This window comes from Calonectris borealis, chromosome 9 (assembly GCF_964195595.1).
Source record: "Calonectris borealis chromosome 9, bCalBor7.hap1.2, whole genome shotgun sequence".
Lineage (NCBI taxonomy): Eukaryota > Metazoa > Chordata > Aves > Procellariiformes > Procellariidae > Calonectris > Calonectris borealis.
In genome coordinates this window covers 930,231-954,206 of record NC_134320.1, presented here as the reverse complement: position 1 = coordinate 954,206, position 23,976 = coordinate 930,231, and the positions used below count along the sequence as shown (strand labels likewise).

At 43.8% G+C, this 23,976-nt stretch overlaps 1 protein-coding gene across 3 annotated transcripts in view; it reads left to right on the top strand.

Moving 5' to 3' along the window:
- UBXN7 (UBX domain protein 7) overlaps positions 1-18,486 on the top strand; it is a 31,639-nt gene extending 13,153 nt beyond the window's left edge. For 2 of the 3 annotated variants that reach the window (XM_075157845.1, XM_075157846.1), the window contains 6 exons: positions 3,830-3,976; positions 4,385-4,475; positions 5,625-5,752; positions 6,183-6,576; positions 7,335-7,414; positions 11,796-18,486. In XM_075157845.1, coding sequence (XP_075013946.1) covers positions 3,830-3,976; positions 4,385-4,475; positions 5,625-5,752; positions 6,183-6,576; positions 7,335-7,414; positions 11,796-11,957 — 1,002 coding nt within the window. In that variant the 3' untranslated portion in view covers positions 11,958-18,486. The remainder of the gene's footprint in view (positions 1-3,829; positions 3,977-4,384; positions 4,476-5,624; positions 5,753-6,182; positions 6,577-7,334; positions 7,415-11,795) is intronic. The other variant, XM_075157848.1, reaches the window with a different exon arrangement.
- The last annotated feature ends 5,490 nt before the right edge of the window (positions 18,487-23,976 follow it).

Genomic DNA, 23,976 nt, shown 5'->3' with positions numbered 1-23,976 from the left:
TGATAGTAAGTAGATTTAGTTATCTTTGGTTTTCCCCAAGAAACCTCATTTTTCTTCGATTACAAAGAGACTTTGTTATCAGTAAGGTGCAAAAAGTTGCCATTTCATTTTAACTCAGGAATACTAGCTTTTAAGTGTACGTGAGAATTAACTTTCATTGAAGAGAAATTTTCAAGTGTTGAATGACATTGATTTTTTTTTTTTAACTTGCAATCTGTGAAAAAGCATTGTGCTTCACATACAGAACAACTTAGGATCACTATACTTGTAAAGTTAAGTGTGTGATTAACTAAATTACACCATAGAAATGTGGTGAAAAAGATTTGATACAGAAAAATCTGTAAAAGATTTTCTTTTAATCCTGCAGGCTTTTTGAATGCAAGCTGCTAAATACTGGTGGAATGGGGCTATATAAACCAGAGGCAAACAGCTGATGGGCCAGCAAGATGTTGACCCCAACTGCCTTTTTCTTTCTACTAGAAAATTTCAGAGAAACTTTTAGAACTTACAGACTTTTTAGTGACGCTGTGTATTTATTTGAGTGGTGTTGTGTGGGTATACGATTAGGCTGTTGTCAGTTAAGATTGACAAGGGATTTGTAACTGTCGTTTCCTGACTGTAATGTTGAGCTTTAATGTGTATTAAGCTTCAGAGTTATCTCCTTAATGTAGAATCCGCTAGGAATAAATCACTAGAGTATAATAAATAAATAAATTTCACACCAAACATGCTTTGTAAAGAACAGAATGGTTTTGTTCTAATCTCAAAGACTGCTGTCAAGAATTGCAGGTGTTCATCTCTTCATGCATATGATGTGAGATATGATTTAATTTGTGGGAGGTACACACCAAATTGACTTAGTTTATATTTCTTGTTTAGGGAGGAGATAGTTTTGGCGCATGCAATTCTGTGCTTAACACTCATTAGGATTTCAGTACTTCTGTGAGGTGACTGTATGTAATGTTGCAGAGTTTCAAGTTTGTCTATAGGAAGTTTCTTCATTTCACAAGTTAAACCTTTTCTAGCTGCTCCCTGCTTTACAGCTGATACTGAATTTTTTTTTCTTTGTATGTAGCAAGGAGGAATAGTTTGGAAGTTAGTCTAGTCATTGTACTCAAATGGTGCAATTATCTTTGCATAAGGTGCTTCTAGCCTGGCTGTTTGCATAAGTATAGCCTGCAGATGCACCGTTGGCACAGGAACGGCTGGTTGATGAAAGGATGTATGCCCTGGCCCAGGCAAGAAGCGTAAGTGTAACACAGATAGGGTATTTCTCGTTAGATAATCTCCTGCTCTGACTTTCTGTCACCTGTTATCTTCCAAACTGAATCATGCTTGATTAGCAGATGTCCAGAAGGTCACAAGATGCTGGCTCCACTTCCTTGTTTCTCTCTGCTGACTTAAAGGATCAGTGCATTTCAACAAAGCTGAGCAAGGAAGAACCACCACAACATTTATAAACCATACACGGTTCAGAAAACTCAAACGAGAGGAAAACATGTTACTTTTAGAAGTGTAAGAGCTAGAGGTTATCCAGTGAGATCCAAAACAAGACTTCTTTCACATATTGTCTAACCAGATTTGTTGCTGTAAGTTGTCGTAGTTATGAAAAATGTGAATGGGTAGAAAGGGTAAATGTGAACTTAGGACAGGCTGGGTTTGCTTTGGTTTGTGTTTTTTTTTTTTTGCATCTGGCCCATTGTATCTGAGATCCACTACCTCTGTGTCTTTGAAAGTTCCTACTCTGCTGATGGCTGAAAGCTTGAACAGAGATGCTTGCAAAGAGTGGTTGTTCTGTACTTACCCTGTCTGTGTGCTCTTTAAGTGCCTGGTGCTGGCCTTTATACTCGAAGGAGGAGGAGAAAAGGGTGGCAGTTGATGTGGGAAACAGTGGATCTGAAGCCATCAGACATAGCTTTTGGGATATGCAAGCCGGCTCTTGAGCCTTCCCTTGTTTCTTCATCACTTATTGAAATGACCCACCAATATAATCTCCAAACCCATAGTGTTTCTTTCCCCCACACTCTTCTCCTTCCACCCACCTCCACCCCCTCAGAAAAATCCCAGTAGCTGTGTATGAGCAGAGTTGTGTGTGTGTGAGATGGTAGCAATTTAACTGTGTCCTTTTAAATGTTAAATGTGAAGCCTGTTGGTTTTAGAAGGAAATTAAAAGTAGTTTCAAAAGCTATACCTACAGATGAAAAATCATCTTTGCAAATGTTGTGTGTGGAATTTCCTGCTTGCATCCTTTTGAGGACCTTAGCTGGACGGAGGAGAGGTAGAGCCAGGTTTTCACTAATATTGGAAAATACACAAAGTAAGTGTAGAAGACTGAGATGCACTTTCCAACTTTCTAGTTATATTTTTTTGAGTTTGTTCTTTTAATCCAATATGGATTACATTAGAACACAGGACTAAGGCAATCCAATTGACTCAAATAACATAGGATTTTTGTTCCCTTCAAACTTGGGCAGTACCTCTAGGCCTTGTCTTAAACTGATTTCCTAGAATTAGCTCTCAAAATCCACAGTTAGCTCAAAACAAGTCTTTTAAATAAAAGCATAATGACTGTATTTAAGACCCTTACCAGTTACTTAGGTGTCACCTGCTCCAGTTTTCTCTCCTGGTGACCAATTACTGGATTCTGACACTGTAATATTAGTGGTAAGTAGTTAGTGTGAGGTCCCTTGGGAGAACAGGAGGACTATTCCACGATTCTACGTTAATTTTTTTCCTTTGAGTAAAATAAAAATTGGCTCTGCAGGTCACTGGCCATACAGATTAGTTTTGTAGACTGAGATGCTTCACTTCCTGAAGCTAAGTGTGTGGGGTTCACGTGTCTGTCTATCACATGTTGGATAGGCTGACTGTTTGAAAGTGCACTGGCTAAAATTTGTTTTAAAAGTAAAAACTTTGGTTTGGGGAAGAAAATATTGCCCAAAACAGCAAAATCTTGCATAACACTCTAATTCCTTGAATTTGCTGTTAAGTGCATTACCAGCAGGATGGTGAACACACATATAAATAAATAGGTTTTTTTCTTTTTTTAAAAGGAGAGGGAGTTCGTATGCTAGTTCCAGTCTTTCCAGGCGGTAAGAGCATTCCTGCTGTTGATATAGCCCTCTTTTTTTCAACAGGTATGACAGTTCAGCGATCAGAATTACATTCTTGATCAAACTCCTACCATTAACTTGCAACCAAGCAATCAGACAATGCCAGCTTTGTGACTCAAACCAGTAAGATTTCTTCCTGCGCCTTCCTGTCTTCCTCCCCACTTGCAGTCTGGATAACGAGCATCAAAAAAGGATGCCCAATTCGGCAGTTGCACAGCAATAGAGTAACTCAAAACTTGGAGAGAAAAAAGAAAACACACAGAGAGGGGGTCCTGTTGAATTAATGCAAGTCCTCTGTCAATTATACAACCTACTTAAATAGAAGATGATCCACAGGTTTATCTTTAGAATGAGCAGGTCTTTTCTCTGTTGTCAGATCAGTGTGATTGACTACACTCTTTCCCGAACAAATACTTTATTCAGCGTCCCTGTGTCCCCCCCCAAGTTGCTTTTCCCACTGTGCTTGGCTTGTTGAAATCCAGCAGCTCTGTTCATTGGTGTGATTCTGTAATTCAACCAGTCTCATTTAAAGCAGGTCTTTCAGCCCTGCCTTCTGTTTTGTGGATGCGTTTTCACTAGCACTGTCCATCTTTCTCACTGTGAAGGGGTTTTGGTGAAAAATCTGGCAGTGTTAGAAGCCATCACTGATCATTGCTGGCCTTGGTTATGTCTGGCTCTTTAGTTTTATCTAATGAAGCTTTTCTCTCTGCTTACAGGCCAAGGAGTGTGGTCAGATGCAGAACAAATGGCTCATGATAAACATTCAGAATGTGCAAGATTTTGCCTGTCAGTGTCTCAACCGTGATGTCTGGAGCAATGAGGCTGTGAAGAACATAATCCGGGAACATTTCATTTTTTGGCAGGTGAGAAATTCAATGCGGCCGTGCGGGTAATCTGGTGTCCTGGTAGATAGGGCAGTGAAAAAAAATCGACTTCTTCAAATAAAATGCTACTGTTGCAGTTCTCTTAGTGAACTTGCAGAAAAGATGCAGTAGTTCATGGAGATGTAGTTTATGGATGTAGATGTAGTTCACGGATATGCATTTGAATGCATAAACTGCTTTTCACTTGTGCGTTCAAGATATTACCACGTAGCTTCTAATACGTGGAGTGTTAGAGGCGTATTTCAGCTTGTCATAGTTACTGAGAACTGTACGTACCGTTTACAGCGTATATTGTAAAACAGAGAAAAACCTTGTACATTCTCAAGATACGGTTTGTTTGTGTTCCCTCTCCACCCAGTAATTTGCTTCCAATGTGGTATTTTGTAGGTATACCATGACAGTGAGGAAGGACAGAGGTACATACAGTTTTATAAATTAGCAGACTTCCCTTACGTCTCCATCCTGGATCCCAGGACAGGTGAGATAAGTGGCAGTCGGTTACCTGCAGTTTATATATCCCGTGGGAAGGACTGGCAGTTGTAGGCTAGAATACCGTCTTCCGCAGTATGTGTTACCTTCAGCTGAAGAATGTCAGTTACATTGTTTTGCTCTCTGAGAGACCTCGTTGTCCCTGAAGAAGTGAAGCGGTGTGTTTTGGAGGGACTAAGGGAACAGAACTCCCAAGGCCTGCTGAGATTTTGTGTATTTGGTTATCGTACTTGGTATAGCGCAGCGAGTACTTTGCTTAGAAAGTGAAAATAGCACCACCTTGTGGTAAAACTCTGAAATTAATGTCTTTTAAGTGTCCTTTTAAAAGCTACTTGAAATCATGTGATGAATAAACTACAGTATTTGTAAGCATTACATGATTCTGCTTCCTGCTCCTTGCACAGTAGCTTTGTGGGGCTCAGCAATGACTTATTAAATTGCATCTTAATTTTAAAGTACCATTTTGGCTTTGGGTTTGTTGTTTGGTTTTGGTATTTTTTTTTTTACCTGAACAGTCAAACTTCTACCTCCCCCTCCAGCTCTTTTGAAATTGTTACTTTTTCTTTTGTATCCCAACATCCCTTCTTCTTTTATCATCATATACTGCAACTACATTAATGGTCTGGTCTCCTGCTTCTCAGGACTGAAGTAATAGTGTCTGTAATCAGAGCTGAGATTTCTTGCTATTTGACTTAAACCACCCAAAAACATTTGTTTTTCTTTTAATATTGAAACTGAAGTTAGGATACTCTTCTTAGCACTTTACTTGTGGAAACAAATGCTGTTTGCCAAGGTGTAGAATCAAAGCATGCAAGAATGTAGAAATGCTTCTTCATAAACTTAGTAGTTTGGCTTTTTTAATTTTGAAGCCTAATTCACCATTCTGTTCGCACATTCCCATAGATGAAAAGAACAGAATGGAAATAAACAGGGTCTGTATTTATGTCTGTCCATGATTGAAACCTTTTCAATGGAGTGGAAGGAGGAAGCTTCATAATTATCAGGTGGTAGCCTGTAGGAGGCTGCAGTTCCACAAATACGGACTCTTGCAGAGTGCATGCACAGCAGTGAATTGGAGTGTTTGCTCAGCTGCAATCTTTTGCTGAAATTATGTTTCATGACACCTTTTGTTCTCTAGGCCAGAAACTAGTGGAGTGGCACCAGCTGGACGTGACTTCTTTCTTGGACCAAGTGACTGGGTTCCTGAGTGAGCATGGGCAGCTGGATGGCCATTCTACCAGCCCTCCCCAAAAATGCTCTCGTTCAGTAAGTATGAGGCCCTTTAGGAGGACCGGAGAAACCTGAAAGAACATGCTAGCCTGTCTTTATCCAGCTGTACTGATTTCCCATTCAGTAGTATAAACAGACTTGATGAGTTAATGCAAGAGCATGCAAAAATATGGTGCGCCAGAGAATGCTTTCTCCCATCATAACTATTTTTGATGTGCAGTTTGTGCTTTTGGCATTTGTTTTGGATTTAGCAGTCACAGAATTGTGCATGTGTGGAAGGAGAATATATTGCTCCGTGCGAAACTCCAAGGAGAAGTCATTAAGTAGTCATAGCATGACTAGCTTTCCATGCTGTTTGTTCCTGACAGTTTTAGTAGCTTTTCTTTGGAAGACTGAGGTCCTCTTGATTTTCAGTACATATTTAAAAGCAATTTTTCTGTATTTGTGTTATGTCTCTATTCAACAGGAGAGTCTTATCGATGCCAGTGAGGACAGCCAGTTGGAAGCTGCTATCAGAGCCTCGTTACAGGAGACGCATTTTGATTCCTCACAGGCCAAGCAGGAGAGTCGGTCAGATGAGGAGTCCGAGTCGGAGCTTTTTTCTGGAAGCGAAGAGTTTATTTCGGTTTGCGGATCTGAGGAAGAGGAGGAATCGGAGAATCCTGCCAAGTTGAGGAAGTCTCCGCACAAAGACTTGGGGTATAAAAAAGAGGAGAGCCGGAGGCCTCAGCCTGAGCCCCCTGCAAGGACTGAGCCTGGGACAACATCAAATCACAGAGTACTGCCCTGTATTGATGCAGGGATACTGGAGGAGTCAACTGACAAGCCTGAAAGTACATTTCAAGGCCTAGATGTGAATGGTAAGTTGCCACTTTTTTTTTTTAATAGTGGTCTGTGTTTTGTTTTTTTTTTTTTCCCTGAAAATCTTAATATGCTGACAAGCACGATTTCATCCCTTGTTTTGAAAAGCTAAATCTTTTCTTCTGTCTTACTCCCTCCTTGACACCAGACATTTGAGCGATTCACCTTGCCAGCCGCACCACTTTGGCATAGTGATGCCACCAACTGCGGAGTCGTGTTAGTCACTGAGCTCAGGTTTCGTAGTTTGAGACCTTGTCCATGAATAAAGTACACGTTGGTGTAATGCAGGTGCATATGACAGGGCTTCCACCAGTGTGGTAGAGAGAAGCGGAGTAACATCAGCCCCACCTCATGCTCAGTTTGCCTGGCTGCCTTGACGGTCTGGACTGAGTTTTAGTAATGCAACTTTGGCTAATAGAAACGAGTCCCTGGAGTCTCTGTTTCTCCCTGCGGTGCCTGAGCTGGGATGCAGCAGAGCGAGGTGGTCTCAAAGGCAGAGGTAGCACAGCGTGCTTTTCTCTGGGAATGCTGACCATTTTCAGTCGCTACTATTAATTCTTGAAAGAGTCCTGAGTTTGATGTGTATATTTTAAACACATGTGGTAGAAGTATATCTTCATAGACTGGAACCTTGTATTTGTCTCCAGTCCCTAACCCTGCTATGCTGTGCAGTAAAGCGTGCCACCTAAAATCTACAGAAGAGCTCAATTCAGCTGCCTTGTTGTTTGTTAACTTGTAGTAACTTCCTTTATGCTAGGACCAAAGGCACAGCTGATGCTAAGGTATCCAGATGGAAAGAGGGAACAAATTTCACTGCCCGAACAAGCTAAACTTCTGGTGAGTGGAGTTAATTGGAATCCTTGTTTGAGTACAGGAGAGCTGAAACTGGAGGATTTCTTTTCCTGTGGTGGCACTATTGAAATCGGATCTAGTGAAAGTGGTATATCCAGGGAGTGCTTGCACTGTCATTCTGTTGTGTTTCTTCCGTGTCATTCCTCTCTTCTGATCAACAGACTCTGCTGGCTCTGTATGTTTCCATTGCTGCTTGGGTTGCGTGTACACTCCAGTGTCTTCCTTAGTCCCAAAACTGCTGGTTTCCTTTCTAAAGTGACTCTAAATGGCTTTTGCCTTAATCATTAAATTACCATAAAATACTCTCAGCTCACTCATTTGTGGTTTTTTTTTTTTTTCCTAAATGGAAGAGTTCAGCTGTTGCCCATGGTCAGATAATGGTAAAATCAAAGGCAAAACTCTTCATTCTTTTTCTCCATCTCTTTCACCATACTTCCACACTCCCTTCTGGATGCGGATGACAGAGCGGACTTTGGAGGAAGTTCTCCCAAAACAAATTTGTTACAATATTATTTAATTACTGTGCTTCAGGTGTGCGTCTCAACTGTTCTTTGGGCTTGTTTACCTTGGAGAAGTCGATGTAGATGGTGTTTCCATCAAAATTTTGCAAGTGGTTATCTGAAAGCAGTGTGTAAAGAGGTCACTATATTCCTTTTGGCCGTGAGTTTTCATGTCACAGTGGCCAGTTAAGCTCATTTTAATGTAATCAACCTAAAAGCTCTGTATTGAAGTCTTAAGGAAGGCAAAAGCACACCTCTTCAGAAGGATCTTGTGCAGATTTAGAAGAAAAGTGTCACATCTCTTACAGAAAATGAGACTATAACCAAGCCTGCTGCACTTGGAAATGTACAGTGTCTCAAGCTCATATTCTCATCCTTAACTCTTTTGCTTGAAAACAAAAGGAAAAAAAAAAGTTGCCATTGTTATACCGTCATCTCCCAGAACCAAGCATAAGCGTAAGGTTGAGGACTGCCTGCAGTGCTACACGTGGAGTGCAGGGGCTAGTTTGAACTTCTGGTTTGACTCCTTTTATGGACTGCGGTAGTTAAAGGAAGTTAACCTCGGCATGTGATTTCCTTTGCTGCCGCCTGCTCTACAGTCAGCAGAGGAATTTAGGTGAGTCAAGGTTTGTGGATAAAGATATCTTTTTGTTGCAGAGCTGAACTGGCAGCTTCTGTGCTCATGTCATGTCAGGTCAAGATTGAATCTCAGATGTTTCTTTGTGAGCATCATTTCCTTGCTGATTTTTTTCAGCCCTTAGTTGCTTCCATTTTAAAGCTGTCCAGAACTGTGAAAATAAATTGTTTAAGGAGACAGTTGCACTTTAGAAGTTTTAACTGATGATATGATGTTGCTGTCCCACCAACGCTGGCTGTTTTTTAAAACTTTTTTTTTTAGTCATTGCATTGTTATCGATCAAGAGTGGCTTCTTTATACACTGTTATTTCCAGGATGTGCTTATGCTTCCAATATTACCGTAACCCTTTTTTTTCCCCCCAGGCAAAAAAAAAAAAAGGCAACACTGCCTTTTTATAGAAGCAGTTGCTCATTGTGTGCAATTAAGTAGCTGACTTCACTCTGTTCAGCAGCTCAGCCCTTTGTCTGCATCGCTGACTGGTTGCCTGAATAACTTGTTGTCTACCAAGTGTTGTAAGGTGTGCAGGAAAGGTTGGCCTTTAAACGGGGCAGGGGGGAGATGTGGGGAGTAAACTTAACTGAATTTTTAAATACAGTGGTTTGTAAAGGAATTTTGATCATCCTTGTTGCCTGAAAAGGAAGTCAAACCCACTTACTTGCCTTCCTCATCAGACACAGGCATTGTAATCTGCAAAGCCTGTTGGAGAACAGTCCAGGTGAAAGAGGAGGTTGGGGCAACAGTCTCCTCGTGCCAAAGGTTTGTGTGTGGATTTTGATGAATTTGGAAGAAATCTCCATGCAGGTACTTTCCTGGCTGTTCTGCAGTCATCAAATCTTGGAAAAGTTCAGGTTGAAAAGGATCCCCGGAGATCATCTGGTCTAACCCTCTGTCGAAAGCAGGGCTGTAGATGAGATTATCCAGGGGCCCTCTGAAGCTGAGTTTAGAATACTTCCAGCAAGGGACATTCCACCACTTCTCTGGGCAACTTACTCCGAAGTTTAATTTCTCTCACAATAAAGAATTCCTTCCTTATATCGAGATGCAATTTCCCTTGGAGCAACTTGTGTGCGTTTTCTCTTGTCACCGTGCATCTTTGTGAAAGAAATGCCTTCATCTTCTCTGTATTGGAACACTGTGATGATATTCCCACCAAGCCTTTTCCTTTCTAGGCTGGACAAATCCAAGTCCTTCAACCTTTCTTCATGTACCAAGGCATGTCCTATGCTCTAGTCATTTTGATGGCCCTCCACTGGATCTTCTCCAGTTTTTCCTTGTCCCTCTTGAATGTGGAGAGACCAAAACTGAACACAGTATTCCACGTCTGTCCCAGCAGAGTGGCGTAATCGCATCCCTTGATCTGCTGGCAATACTCTTGTTGAAGCAGCCCAGGTTTGCCGTCGCTGCTGCAAGGGTGCACTGCAGACTCGTGTTGAGCTTTCTTGATGAGTTTTGACAATCTCTCATGACATCCTGGATCTTGGCTCTAGGCAAGCAGCAGGCTTCCAAGACTCAGGGTTAGGTCGGCAGTTGGGTGCTTCAGTCCCCCGCAGAAGGAGTCCCCTCCACCAGCATGCACTGCTGCCTCTCCCTGCTGGTTTTGACCTGTTGAGTAGGACCAATGGGTCCAGTTGTGTCTTCCAGTGGAACTTGTTTGTCCTTCTCATTTATTGCCAAGATTATATTGTTTTTTCAACTGATTTTTTTTTTTTTTTTTTAATTTTTCCAAATGAGGGGAGAGCTGCTGTTTTGCTGCCATAGGTCATGAGTCTCCAGGGTGCCTTGTCCTGCAAGTTGCTGTCCTTCCTGTGTTTGAGCCTTGCTTCTGGTCATCCTGTTCTGTCTGCACCACAAGGCCTCAGTTCTTGCCCTTGCAGTGTTGCTGCCAGCATCCTACTACTTTCCTGCTCATCTTCCCTGATGCAGCAGAACATCCTGACCTTTTCCTGCAGTTCCTTGACCTTGTGCTCCATCTGCATTGATGCCCCTGAAATATTAGGAAGAGTGCTGCGGGCTGTTGTGGGAGACCACGTCCTGTGTCATGTCAGCACCATATGACCCACAGCTTTCCTACTGGAACACAAACACTAAAATGAACAGCCACCCAAGTGATCTCCCGAGCCCCTTGCCTGTGAGCTGCGGCAGTAACTGCCAAGTGCTTGTTTGCAGCCACTTTTTTCTGTGTGCTGGGTTGCTGTGGTCCTGAGGTGGCAGCTAAATAACAAGGTGAAGCTAGTGGAATAGTTAGTACTAGTAGAAGCTTAATGCTGCAAGCTTATCTCCTTGCACTTAATATACTGGCATAAGTTGCCAACCAAAACTATGTGAACAGGATTGTTGGGACACTCTTATTTCATCATACTCTCTGTTTTATGACATATTAATTGTCTTTTTTCCCCTCTTTAAAAAGCTACAACTTTTCATTCTGCCAGAGTCTTGCTCTGTTGCTGTATCCCCTACTGTTCTGCCAATCTCCATTTCTCTACCCCTGTCTGTTTGTACTTTACGCTCTCATCTGCTGGGTTTCCTGATGAAGTTGGGAAATCTCTCTCATTGTAGCATGGACATTAGCTATTCTTGATATGTCTGCTTGTTGGGTTGTGAGGCTGATACCCCTTCATCCCAATGCTCTCTGTATCCTGCCCCAATTGCTATTGTAGGCAGAGAAGTCAATGAATTGAAAAGAGCTTTTTTTTTTTTTTAAAAAAAAAAAAAAAAAGAACACAACCAAATCCTCATACTTCTTGAAGGCAGGAAAAAATTAATTTTTTAGTAAAAATACTGCATTTATTTTTGTCAATGTTACCTGACAAAAAATGCTTCTTTGGTGGCTTTTAGGTTTAATGTAAGCGTAATATCTGATAAACAAGTGAGGGGGCTTCTGTTTTGGGGCACTTAAGGATTTTTTTGCAAATCTTATTTTACTGTGATTTGAATACGTGGTGTGGAATTCAGCTTGCTTGAATTAATGTACTGTTATGTATGTCTTCTGTTTAAAGAATCAGTTAGGTAAGGGATCACTTGGTAATTAGTTTTTATGTTTATTCTTACCATGTGTGGGTCAAATTAGATATTAAAGTAAAAGAGGGTCTATACTACATGAAAAATTTCAAAATTTCCTTTGTCTGTGATTACAAACTTCTTTTTTTAAAGGAAAATGGGGTATTTTTTTTACATTCTTTTGTGTTGTTTTGAATTATATGACACTTGTTTGCCTTTCTTTCTCTCCAGGCTCTTGTGAAACACGTCCAGTCAAAGGGATACCCCAATGAACGCTTTGAACTTCTCACCAACTTCCCTCGAAGGAAACTCTCCCACCTGGACTATGAGATCACGTTACAGGAGGCAGGCCTGTGTCCTCAAGAGACTGTCTTTGTGCAGGAAAGGAATTAGCACCGTGGCCTGAGTTCTCCCAGCCTTCCTCCCCTCTCCTCTTTGCCTGGGACACCAACTCATTAAATATGCAGTTGAGGGTCATAGTATTGCAGTGCTGAAATCAGGCAGGCAGCTGGCTGGCCCTTCTCTCTCTTCCCTTCTCCTGCTCTAGCGACCAAATGAGAGTGTTCAGAGTTTTATTTTCTTCCTCAGCCTGGGCCCTGTGGAAAGCGTTGGGAAGAACATCTTTCCTTTGTAAAGGAAAATGGTGATCTGTGTATCCAGTGTGCTGGGGCTTGGAGTGGCCATAATACACATACCCTTCTCGCTGCTATTCTTAAATCTGTTCTGTTTAATTTATTTTTGAAAATTGTGTGTGGTAAGGCACTGAGTCATCTCTCTGTAAGGAGAGAGTGTAATCTTCAGTGCAGTCTTTCCTTTGTTTTGATTCTCTACACGAAAGGTCTCCATTAACCTTACAACCTTAAGGGTTCACTTATCTAGCGCTCTGTGAAAACTTGGTTTTTGGGAAGGAGTTGGGTTGAGCTGTGATGAGATACTTTGCCTCCATCTAATTTAAAGGCTTCTACATTGCATGCATGTTTTCCTCCTGCTTTAAATACTGCCAGTGGACATAGTAAAAAAAAAAAACAAACAAACAACCAAAAAAAAAAAACCCAACTATACTCTATGTGGGATTGACTGCTTGGCCCAGAGGGAAAGCTGCGTGTCCACTGTTGGAGCAGAAGTGACTCCTTGGTAGAAGTAGGTGGAGTTTCCATTTGTTCTCTCCCCAACATCCCCTAAGTGTCTCCTTTTTACTTTCTCTCAGGATTTTGCAAATGATGATGGAAGGTGGCAGGATACTGTAAAGATCTTGGACTCTCTGGAAAACACCTGTCATAAAAACTTGACAATTAGTTGGCTTTTTTCCTTTGCACGGTGTTTTGTTTTGTTTTCCCCAGGAGTGACTAGCTTTGCAGGGGTTTTAGAGCACTGACTGCGATTGAGCAGGACAGCAAGTCCTAGGCAGGTTTTCTTTCGTTAATTAAAAACATACACAGCCTTGTCAAACTGTGGAATGAATTAACGCTTTATAAAAGACTTCACAGCCTGGTGGCTTGACTGCTCTAGGCTGCTTTTTATTCTGTTTTCATGTTCATCTGCTGTCACTTACCTCTAAATCTGGAAGTCTGTATGGAAAGCTACTCCTTTATTTAGGCTCTTTTTAGCTCTGGAAAATGGCATCAGAAGTCATGCAGGCATACCCTGTGCGTACACTGGGCTGTGCAGAGTGCCCTGTTTTTTCCAGTGTCTTCTCTAGACATTGATCAATTGGTGTTACAGCAGGTATTACAATGGGATAAAAGTTAACTAACACAGCCGTCCTTAAGGTGGATGTCGAATTTGTGTATTTACAACTAAGAACTCGGTTTAGTGTGCACTTCATCAGTGAGGAATAAGACATGTGAGAGCTACCATAACTGCTAACTTTTTCTGCAACTGTCAGATGATTATGCTTGTTAAAGAAAAATACTTTAGTGGTCACAAATTTACCATAGACTGAAAGTTTTCAAGATATTTCACCTTTAATTTCATACTAGCCTGCATACTTTGGAGTCTTTAAAGGTAGGAAATCACAGAAAATGTCTTGCATTCCCCATGACAATATTAGCTCACAACTGTCTTCTGCTCGTAATTGAGGTTTTACATGTAATCATACAATTGTATAAATTAATTTCCCTTCTACACAAAAACTATTCTGCATTCTACTGCAAGACGCAGTATCAGGAAAGCAAAATCTGACCGCAGTTTCCTGATCAATGGTTGATGTGACATTCGATGTCACTTTTGGTTTGTAAAGAGACCCTGTCGTGGAGGCTGCTTCCCAGCATTAGAAAGTGAATTGCAAGGCCAGCAGAAGGGGGCAGATGTTGGTGTTTGGCCCGTGAAGCAGCAGTGGCACCTCTAGACTGAAGGATCCTTTGTGTTTCTAGGATATCCAAATTCACAGCTCGGACTTGGACAGAAGGAAACCCTTTCCGTGTAGGTCTGGTGCTTCCCTAAGTAGCTTCAGCTGTCTAGTTGAAATAACTCACTCTGACGTTTGTTGCCTTGAAACTCATTACCTCTTCTGTGGTTAGCCACAAGAAAATTAAGGCGGGCTGCCAACAGGACGCAGTACCCAACACGTGTATAGATAGTCCTTTTGTGTCCCTCAGGCAGGCTGGGATGGGAGCATGGTGACCTTTCCTGACCTCCTGCGTGTTCCTGCCAGTGTAAGGAGGGAGCCTTTGTGGTTCCACTGATTCCTCTTCTGAGTTGTTGCTGGTTGGCTGTGTTTGCTGGTGGAGGGCCAACTCATTTTGGTCAGGCTTGGGTTTGTATCCGCTCTGGGAACGTTGTTCCACGTCAACTTTTTTAGCAGTTAAGTTAAACATACAAAATGCACTCTGCCTTTTCGGTCCTAGGTCTGTTTTATTGGTAGCTTCTCTTCTTCCCCCCTGCCCCTCCCCGGTTGTACGTGGGGCTAGGCTGTGATATGTTGAAGCAATCTGAGATAAAATAACAGCTCTATCAGCAGTGGGGAAGAGAGGAAACTGCATTGCAGGCAAGAGCATGGACTTCTTCCGTCAGTTCTGCTGCTGGAGAGATTGTGCACTGTGTGGTCCCATACTGTGAACCTTCCTTTCTTACCCCCTCTCTCAGAGCTAAGCGTGTGAGCTGCAGCGCAGCTGACCTTCCTTTCTTCTCTGCTCAGCTGTAAGGAAAGGAGTAACCTCGCACTCATTATCTTGCTATCAAAAACAAAACTGGGAGCCCTAGGCTAGGTTTTTGTTGCTTTTGTTATGCCAAGAGCAGCTCAGTCACCTCTCCGGTGAAGACGCAAATATTGCACTTGGCTGCTGCAAGTTTGTTTTTAAACCGTCAAGAAACATGCCTCTAGAGCACGGTAAATGGTTTTGCCTGCTGGTGTAGTGGGACCAGGAGTGTTTATGCTCTCACTTAATTTTTTCTTTCTTGAGGTTTTATTTAGAAAAATATTAATCTTTTTATAACCTAACAGGGAAAGAAGAATGTGAAATTGAAGATTTCCATTGAAAATGGGATTTTTCTTCCGTCTCGCAGTTCCTAGTAGTTTGTTCTGTTCCAAGAAATTATGAGCCTGTTTTTGTTTTGTTTCTCTGGCACGATGCGTTTTTTTTCTTTCAGTTTTCTTTTGCTTTGGCCTGTGAGCAGGAGGCAGAGAAAAAAAATTTTTAAGAACTATGTGTCCCTGCATGTGGCTCTTCTCTCCCTTCATTCCTCTCCCCTTTTTCCCCCTTCTTCCCAACCCAAATAAAAACAGTGCTGCAGCAGACGCGTCAATCAGCTGTGCAGTGGTGGCTGAAAGCTGTTAAGAAACAGCACCAGCCAGGATACAGCCTCTTGAGATCTTCACTCATGTTGAAGCCTTTCGGAGTTTGGAGAAACATGTTTTGCTGGCCTGAGGAAGGTGGCTGAAAACATTAACCAATTATGCCTGCAACAGCTTATAGCAGTGAAGGTGTAAGCTAGTTGGGCTCTAATTTTAAAGAGCCTTTGTCGCAGTTGCTTCTAGATGTTAAATCTGAAGTTCAAATTGCTTTTGATGAGGTTGGAAAAAATGCCTTAAATCTGATTGCAAAATAAGATGTTGAAATATGAAGGACAAAGGAAAAAAAAAATCCTTCAAAGGCTGTGGTTTATGGCTTCCTATGGGTTTGCTTGGCCATAATTTGTGTGTTGTGTTGCAAGGACTGCCGTGAGTTTGGAGGAGCAGAAGTGCATATAGACAGTGGAAGTCTTTCTGGGTAGAGAGCTAAACAGAGCTAATGTGTTTCAAGCTGTAGCTTCTTGCTGCTCGTGGAGAAGTTTCCTTTGCATGTGCTCTTCATCTAAGAATGCTTTGTTTTGACATTTGATGTCTAATTGCAGCTAACAGTCACAGTCACACCAGTATTCAGAAACAAAAGGCAAAATGAGTGCTGGCTTTCCCTGCCAGGTGCTGTTGACACGTTTACTGTTGGCTTCCCACTTGTGCTCCTTCAGAGGCCCAGAGAAGGATTTCAGGTCTTCCTGATGATACATGCTCTAAGTCAAGCTGATTGACCAGCTTCAACCTCACAGCATTCCCTACTGGCATAAAAAGGGCAGACAAAGACTGTGCCTAACATTTCTGGGCGTACTTGCGTTATTTTCGTTAGGCTTTGAATTGAGGTCTGTGATTTTTACATTTCTGACATTCATGGGCTAAAATATGTTGCTTTTCCTGATAAATCAGATAAGTTGACAGCATCAATATTAAAAGAATGTGCATGTATGTGCGTAATAGCCTTGTAAAATAGTTGTCTATAAAAAGGCACCCAGAAGTACCTTTGTTCCTAAGTAGATTTAAACAGCAATTTTGCATCAGCATACTTTCCAGAGCTCACTAGATCTGCTGCCTTGCTGTTACAGGAGAAAAACGCCTCTCGTCTGTAAAGCACGTCCGTTGTTCGCTGCTGCAAACAGCTTGCGTTTCATGTGGTCCACTACTTTCATAGATGCATTTTTTAAAGACTATCAAATTTATATACTCATCTGCACCAGCTTATACCAGCTTCCACTTTTACTGGTGCTGTGGTTTGTACCCTTGCAGAAACTGGCAGCTGTTTTTAGTATAAATAATCCTCACTGCTGAAGGGCCTGATTTCTCAAATACACTTTTTAGAAAACTTCCACATCATTGCTTTGCTGTTTGATACACCCTCGGACTGCTGAAAACTTTTTCATTAAGTATACTTGGGTTCTTGACGGCTAAGTGGAAAAGTTTCTTCAAAGAACTAGAAAGAAAAACCAGCACCCTCAAAAATTAAGTGTCTCGTCTCTGTGCAGGAGGTCTTTAAACACAGCTGCCCTGTAGCAGAGGGCACGATGCGCAGTTTGCAGCTTGTGCGGGCAGCTGATGACAGCCCGATCTGAGAACGGGAGGAGCTGGGATGCTAGGACCCTGAATCTTGGCTTTTTGAGTCTGTTCTTGCTGGAGCACTGAGCTTGTTCACAGGCATTGAAAGCAACAAGGGCTAAACTAAAAGCAATTATCTTTTGGGAGCAAGGCATCGCTTGGGCGGCGTTTTGTCAGGTACCAAACGCTGTGGAGATGCGTAAAATGTGTTTGTGGTTTTTTTTCTAAACCACGTGAAGAAGCAGGTAACATAGAGACCTGTGTGGGCACGTCTGTGTGAATGGGAAGACGCATGTCATTTCAGGAACTTATCACTGAATTTTTATGCCGCCTTAGTTTTTAGTCAATGTCACTACTTTCTCTTGTTTAATCCTTTTTTAGTTAAGTTAGTAAAAAATAGGTAGTCCTGTATCCTCCAAGAGGAGGAGGGGTAGCAAAGATGTGCTTTAGATGGGTGAAGTGCAAAGTCTCAGTCCCGTAAAGACTGGGTGTGCCTTGTCTAGCTGTTTTATAGATTTGAATGCAGCCGCTCCTCTCCCCCACCCTTTCTATTTATTTAACAGAAATTACTTTCTATAAATGGAACAGCTAATGTTTAAAGGCAAAACAAAACTCATGCTTTGAGCCCTATATTGGCCATCTATGTTGTTGGAAATACCCGCAGTCGCATGTCTGGAGTTGATCTGACCACGTTTGACAACCGGCTGTTGAGGTCTGTTGGTTTACATTCTGCAAGTACAGTCTTGCCAAGGTCTTCTCTGTCCGAGCCCAAGGTCTTACCGCAGTTTGGTTAGACTCTGCTATTGCTCCTGAACTGGGGAGGTTAATGGAGACCCTTTCTGTGATGTTGTACAGGATGACTTTTACTCCAGTCTCCTCTTGTCCGTGAGATGCTTAGTGTCTGTCCACTCCCAATAAATATAGCCATATGTATATACACACACACACGTGTTTTTAATCGGAGAACGCGGCACTTAACATCAGCGCCTCAACTTGCCTCAGTTTTATCTTCTGTTGTTTTACATGGGTATATTATGAGTGATTGCAGAAGTCTGGGATTTGGTCATCACTGTCTTTAATTACTGTGAGTGTCTGCAGTACAGAGAAAAGTCATATTGTAACTGCTTGTTAAATGGTGCTGAGACTTTAAGGTATAGAAGGATAGATAGTAAAAGTACATGGAGCAGGGGGAGGAGGTGCTATTTTATAGAACAGATTTATATGAAGAACATCTGGGTAAAACTCAACTCAGAGACGTGGTGCCTCATCAGAGACACCAGACTATAGGATAGGTGATTTTTTAAAATGAGGCTGTTTCCTCTAACTGGTGAACTTACAGTTTCAAAATTATGACTTTGCCTGTCGGTTTCTATGGTAGTCACTTTTTTTCTTCAATGATGGCAACTTCATGTGGGAGAAGGGAGAGGATTAATTCGGAAGATTTCAGCTCACTGTGCTGGGAGGGACCAAACTCAAGGAAACCTCTGATCTATATACACAACTGCTGCATTTTTTTATAAATATATGTAAATGTCCTATTGTAATATTTGATCCTGGAAATAAAACAAACTGTTTTCAGTAGCTTTCTTCATCTCTTGGTTTTTGGGTTTGGGGGTTTTTTTGTTGTTTTTGTTCTATTGAAAGTCTGTCTCTGCATTACACGGAGAGTTTCTGAATTTTTTTCCTTAAGGTCATTGGGGTAGAAGGAAAGAAAATCAAGCCGAGTTCCCTACGTGTGTGTATCTGACTTTTTAGTAAAATTGTCAGATTGGGTGCTTTTCTTTTTCCTTTGCCTCCTGGTCTGTGAATCTCGACTTGGCAGAATAGGTCGGGGTCCCATAGCTTCTGTTGAACCTCTGAGAAGTTTATGATTTTCCTATCTTGGCTCTAACAGCTTTCGAGGACGTTGGCTCTCTTTATAAAATAAGTAGCAGAGGCTGCAGCTCAGCTGAAAAAGTCCAAATGTGTAATTTTAGATACTAGCTCCAGGTCTGCCCAGCCAGCAAGGACAGGGCTTGCCTGAATTTGAAGCCCGTTTGGAATATGGTGTCTTAATAAATACGACGAAGTAACTGACTTCAGTAGAGAGCATCTAGTTCCTGCTGACAAGGAGTTGTTGATTACAGTGAGCTGCTTGCTTAGCCCATTCTAGAGGTTACAAAACCTTGAAGTGAGACAAAGTTTTGGTACCTTGATAGGAAAAATACCCTTATGAAAATGAATAAAAAGAGGCAGGGCTAGGATTTTCCGCCCTTCCCAATGGAAGAGCAGAGAAAAATGTGGCTTTCTATTCTGAACCATCAGTGTTCTCCTGGTAGAGGTGTTGTCAAGACAGAGCCTCTAACTTCTGCAATTGTCTTTCGGGCTCCTTGGACCGTTGCTGTAATGGCCTCACATGAAATACCAAAGAGCAGAGTCCCTTCTGGACAATACTTAGCAGGTGCAGTGGGGAAACAGAAGCTTGAGAAGCTGATCTCGGGTCATCCTCGTGTTCCTGACCGTAGGGAGGTCGCCACTGAAACAGTAACTTCAGCCACTGCCCCAGTCTTGCCCTGTTTGAACTCTCCCAAAAGTTATGGAATGGGGTGACCGACAGTCATGCTAAAACCTTCAGCCAGTGTTCGTCGTGACTCATTTCCAGCATGCCTTGGAGAGGAGGGCAAATGTGCTTGGCTTGGCTTATCCAAGCCCAAAGCTTTCTCAAGGGAGGTTGTCCGAGCTCCATGGTTAACACCCTTCTGGGCGGCACATCTCCAGAGGAGCCCAGGAGAAGGCTGTTGCTCTGGCCGCCTTCCCTGGGGTATCTTGGAAGTGACTTTCTCTTTAGTTTTTGGCGTGTGCACCTCTCCTTCTCACTATGTTAACTGGACAATTCCAGTTTCTGTGGCAAAGACTTGCTTGTGCGCCTCCCAAGGAGGGAAAACAGCCTGATCTCTTCGTGCAGCTTAGGAAAATATTTCCCGTTCCAACTGAGTCGGAAATATCTTTTCATCAGTCTGCAGGTCAAGGAACTACACGGTAGACTCAAGATACCTCTTGTCTTTAATTTATTTATTTTTCCTTTCTGTAGACTCCTTCCAACTGTGAACTGGGTCGGTTTATCTCCTCTGAAGTAGTAAATCAGGTGAAACTCATAAGGAAGCTAAAGCAAATGCCATATTTGTCTAGCAGCATCGTGTTGGTATTTCTTCAGTCTGAGTTCTAGCCACAAACTCTGTGCAGGGCTTGTCTAAGGGGATCACTGTTGACAGCAAACGTGCCCACACCTGAGTTCGGAGAAGTCTTACGAGCTAGTGGCAGAAATAGATCTGCAGATGCTACTGAGCGGAGTGGGAGAGACCACTGAATCATGCTGAGCGTCCTCTGGAGAGGACCCAGGTGGAGGTTGGTTTGGCACAGAATGATTTGATCTCGTCGATTCAAACTCAACTCAGCATCTTTGATTCTCCTTGAAGCCAAACCACTCTTGAAACCCAACCTGCCGTGCAATTTCCACAGCCCCAGAGGAGTTGGGGGAAGCAAAGAGCAGGGGAGCGCGGTAAAGAGAGCGGACGCAGTGGTTATAAAAAGCTCACAGACCTTAACGTTAAGAAAGAGCCGTTGGCGAACGTGACCTGGAAACTGTGGACCGGAGAGGCAGAGCCCCCTAAGTGTGACGGGTAAAGCGACACAAAACAACTAGGATGAAAGCGGCCGGCATCTTTTCAGCTGCGATCCGGTGTCAGAGAAGGAGTTAGCAGGAGGACCTTGCCGAGCCAGAATCGCTTTGCCTGGGACCACGTGTGCCAGCGCCGTGGCCGGGTGACTTGGCAGCAAGTTACCCGCAATTGCCGTGCTGACGCTTTCATAATTAAGTTCTCATGCGAGAAAGGGAGGCACGCAGCCGCTCATGGTAGTTGGGAAGCTGTGCAGGGCTAAAATTAGCCTTTTATTATTATTATTACTATTACGGACTTGGGCTGGAGTGGGGGTAAGGGGAAGATCCGTGATCCTGGGAAGAAGATTCGCTCTGACGCTTCACGCTGAATGGCATGGGGTTTTCTGTGGGAGATGATTGACCAGATCATGTGTGTGGGAACGTAGGAAGCTCAGATTGCTGTGACGTAGAAAAGGGCACAAGATGAGGTTGCAACACATTTTCTTCTAGCGGAGTGAAAAACGCTTCCTCTCTTTCTAAAAAGAAGAGAGGAAGGAAAAATTGGATTATTCTCAGCAGTCTGCTGTCCTACATGTCCTACATGTTTTGCTTTTGCTGCTGTCTGCTTTTGAGACCAATCCATGTTGTATAAGAATAAAACGGGGATTTACATGCTGGTGCAAACTCTAATTTTCCTTTCAGAGGAACTATCATTATTCAGATAATCTGCTCCTCTCAGCTTATTTTTCCTAGAAAAACGGAATTGGCTGATGTAACCCAGCCTCACCCGTTCATCTTTTTCCATGCGGCACTCAAGGGCTCCAACTCCATTCCAACAAACCGTGGCACGCTGTACTTCGAGCAGGTTTTATATTCTCGACAGTCCCGTACTCATTGATTTGAAAGCAGGAAAAGCCACTTTGAAACGCGTTGGCAAATGCTACTCGTGTGCCTTACCCTAGGCAGAGCAAGTTGGGTTGTAAACCAAAAGGTAGCACTCTGGTTGCCGTATGGAAGCAAGACTGTGTCAGGGCTATAGGAGAGCTGCGCTTAACGCTTCGTCTCCGGTGGCTGTTGCAGGCGGGGAAGCCCACGTCCCAAGCAGCTGATGTGTCTCAGGTCCTCATGATGAACGCACGAGGAATATGAACCTTCTCCAAATTCTTCTTTGAGAAGATTCTTCCTTTTGCCTGCACAGCCCATGAGCAAGTCTCCTCTTTGCTTGTGCTGCCTGCAACTGCTCTGCCAGAAAAACTGCTCCATTTTTGCTATTTTTTGTACTACAGCTTCCCTGTCTCCTGTTCTCAGACACAGAGGTCATGTTCTCCCGGTCCTGTTCCCGTCTTGGAGCTGCTACCATCAGACCTTCTCTGTGGGGACAGAAGAGGAGCTTCCCCATTGCACGCTAACTGCCAGCCATGGGCACCCCGGATCGGAAATGCTGGTGTCTGATGACTTGCAATAATTAAGATATCCAGAAATAACCTTTCTCTCTCAATGTTGTCACCAAGGTTTGAGATATATACGTAATGGGGGTATGCTTAACAAAAGCTGGGCCATCTGCAAGGAAGCAAAGGGCGGGAGATAGGAACCAGCTGAGACGTGAGAATATTTTATTTAGAAGCTTTTACTAAAATATTAGTGTGCTCCCTCCTGTGGGTAAAAATGAGAAGAGGCAAACCTGAACTGTTGAGCATCCACACACAAAGCTCTTGCACAACGAGGGAAATGAGGTGAAATGTGATGGAAGAAGCCCTTGGTGGAGGACGTGGACTCATGGTGACAGAACGATAGCGTTTGGAGTGGGCTGCAGAGAAAAGAGGAAAACGTTCTCCCTACATAGTCATTGCAGGTCGTTCCAGGAGAAGCAGTGTTTGCTACTCGGGCAATGGTCAAGGCATTTAGGGCAGACGACGTAGAAGCCTTAAAATCTGAAGTTGTGCATGTTTTGGGGAACTCGTGGCTTCTGCCAGTGAAAGGGGGCATAATCGAACAGATGGATCAGCCGCCATGCCGGCAGAGGCTGCCTCATTCAGACAGGACAGTCATTCTTCCTTTTGAGGCACCGGTTGTGTGGGAGAGGGAAGGATCATGACTGATGCAGTGGGTGGACCTCGGGGTGGAGAAAGAAGACGTGGAGCACACGCTGGGACATCATAAATAGTCACCCATGGGTGATGCCTCCAGGACAGCGCTCATCCGAGGGGTGGACGCTGCTGGATCCACGTGGCATCGCTCCCAGGTAAGCCAGGAAGGCGGGAGGGCAGGTTCCCTGGGCTTTGCTTGAATCCCCTTGCTTTTGGCCATGGAGACATGCTGGCAGGAGGGGAGTCTGTCTTCGAGTGTCCTAACAGAGACTGGTTCAGCTCCACTTTTGCTTTATCTCCCCTTCCAGAGGGGTTTGTCTGTCTGCATTGGCTGAGGTAGAAGAAAGCAGCTAATGCAAACTTGCTTCCTGCTCAAGGGGAGCGCTGGGGGGACAGCGAGCCGTGAAGAGCTTCCTGGGGGAAGGAGACCTCCCGCCTTCCCCAGGAAAAGGGCAGCGGTGGAGGGGAAGGAGAGTCCTTGGAGAGGTTAAGGGAGGACTTGCAGAAGACCACAAAAGCCTCTGGCTGGTGGGAGCAGCCCAGGCTCTGAGCTCCAGAGGAGCGAGAGTTATTCTGGAAGGTTCTCCAAAGCGGGGAGGTGGGACTTGGCACTGGGGGGACAACCGTGCACAATCCTTGGACTGCAGGTGGGACCGCAGTGAGGGTAAAGGGCCCTAAATTCCTTATAACCAAGGCAGGGAGGATAGAAAGCAGCGGGGAGGTGAAGCTCCAGGATGGGTGGAGCTGGTGGTCCATCCTGGGCTTCTTGGCTTGTGTCCTCTCCACGCAGCAGGGTTTTGCAGCCCTGTTCCTCCACGTTCAGCCCTCCCTGGCCCCCAGCAGCCTGCCGGGGCTGGCGCGGCTTGGTCTCTAGCAGGTCGCAGCAATGCGAAGCCCCGTTGGGCTGGTGCCCCCCGGCCTCTCGGGCCGTGCAGGGGCTGGACGCGCAGCCTGAGCCGCTCCTCCCCGTCGCTGACGCCGTGCACGAGGGGGGCTGAGGCAGCTCTTCCCACGGAAACAACCACGCGGCCCCTGTTTGCTTCTGCTTCTGCAAAGCCAGAGTGAGTCTGAAATAAATCAGCCAGCCCGAGAAGCGGCTCGGTTCAGGGTGCTTGTGCAAAACGCGTTGCAAGCCACCGGGAAAGGGGAAAATGGTTAAATCAACCTGAAGCAAAAACGAACACAGGGTAGAAGAAACCTGGGAAGCTGGGACAACAGCAGTCCCAGAGCGACCGATGGACATCCCCCGTCTTGCAGGTACAGAAGAGGGAGAGCTAATTTTTGACGAGGTATCACCTGGAGATGGGCAGACACTTTCTGGGTGAACTGATAACTTAATAAAATGTC